Source organism: Trypanosoma theileri (assembly GCF_002087225.1).
Source record: "Trypanosoma theileri isolate Edinburgh chromosome Unknown TM35_Tth_106_V1, whole genome shotgun sequence".
In the NCBI taxonomy this organism is placed as follows: Eukaryota; Euglenozoa; class Kinetoplastea; order Trypanosomatida; family Trypanosomatidae; genus Trypanosoma; species Trypanosoma theileri.
Genome location: NW_021639948.1, coordinates 10,059 through 10,632, shown reverse-complemented (window position 1 = coordinate 10,632; position 574 = coordinate 10,059). Strand labels below are relative to the sequence as shown.

The 574-nt window shown below is 47.2% G+C and overlaps 1 protein-coding gene across 1 annotated transcript; it reads right to left on the bottom strand.

The window, feature by feature from the left end:
* Positions 1 to 2: 2 nt before the first annotated feature.
* Positions 3 to 572, bottom strand: TM35_001061040 (uncharacterized protein; the record flags this gene model as incomplete). The annotated part of the gene is made up of 1 exon (XM_029031662.1): positions 3 to 572. A coding segment is annotated over one exon (570 nt), but the record flags the coding sequence as incomplete, so codon positions are not given.
* Positions 573 to 574: the final 2 nt, after the last annotated feature.

The following is a 574-nucleotide window of genomic DNA, read 5'->3' as shown; positions in this document are numbered from 1 at the left end:
ATACTGCTGCTGCTGTCTGCATCACCCTTCTTGTTGTTTGTGAGTTCAGGAGGAAGTGTTGTTGTTGTTGTTGTTGTGGTGGTGGTGGTGGTGGTTTCTGTATTTCCCACACTTTCTTGATTACTTGTTGACCCACCTTCTGCAGGTGTACTGCCATTTCCAGCTGTCGCATTATTATCACCGGCACTTTCTTGGTTTGAATTGTCGGGAGAAGGAGAAGGTTGCGCTTCTTCACCCTCCCCTTTACCTGCATTTTCACCTGTTGTTCTTTGTTCACCGCTTCCATTTTCAGGTTCACTTGAAGGAAGTTTAACACTAACAGCAGCACCACCATTAGAACCTTTTACACCTTCAGTATCCGGAGATACTTGCTCACCGGGGGCACCGATGACTCCGCGCTCATCATTATTTTTACCTGTTGGATCAACACTACCCGGAGCAGTAGGAGATGCAGCAGCAGGGGCAGGAGGTTCAACAGTCCGATTAGTCGAACTGTCTTCATTACCTTTTGTGGAACTTTCAGACTCATCGTGTGGAGTGTTTTGATTGGAGTCAACACCTTGAGGTGAGTGTG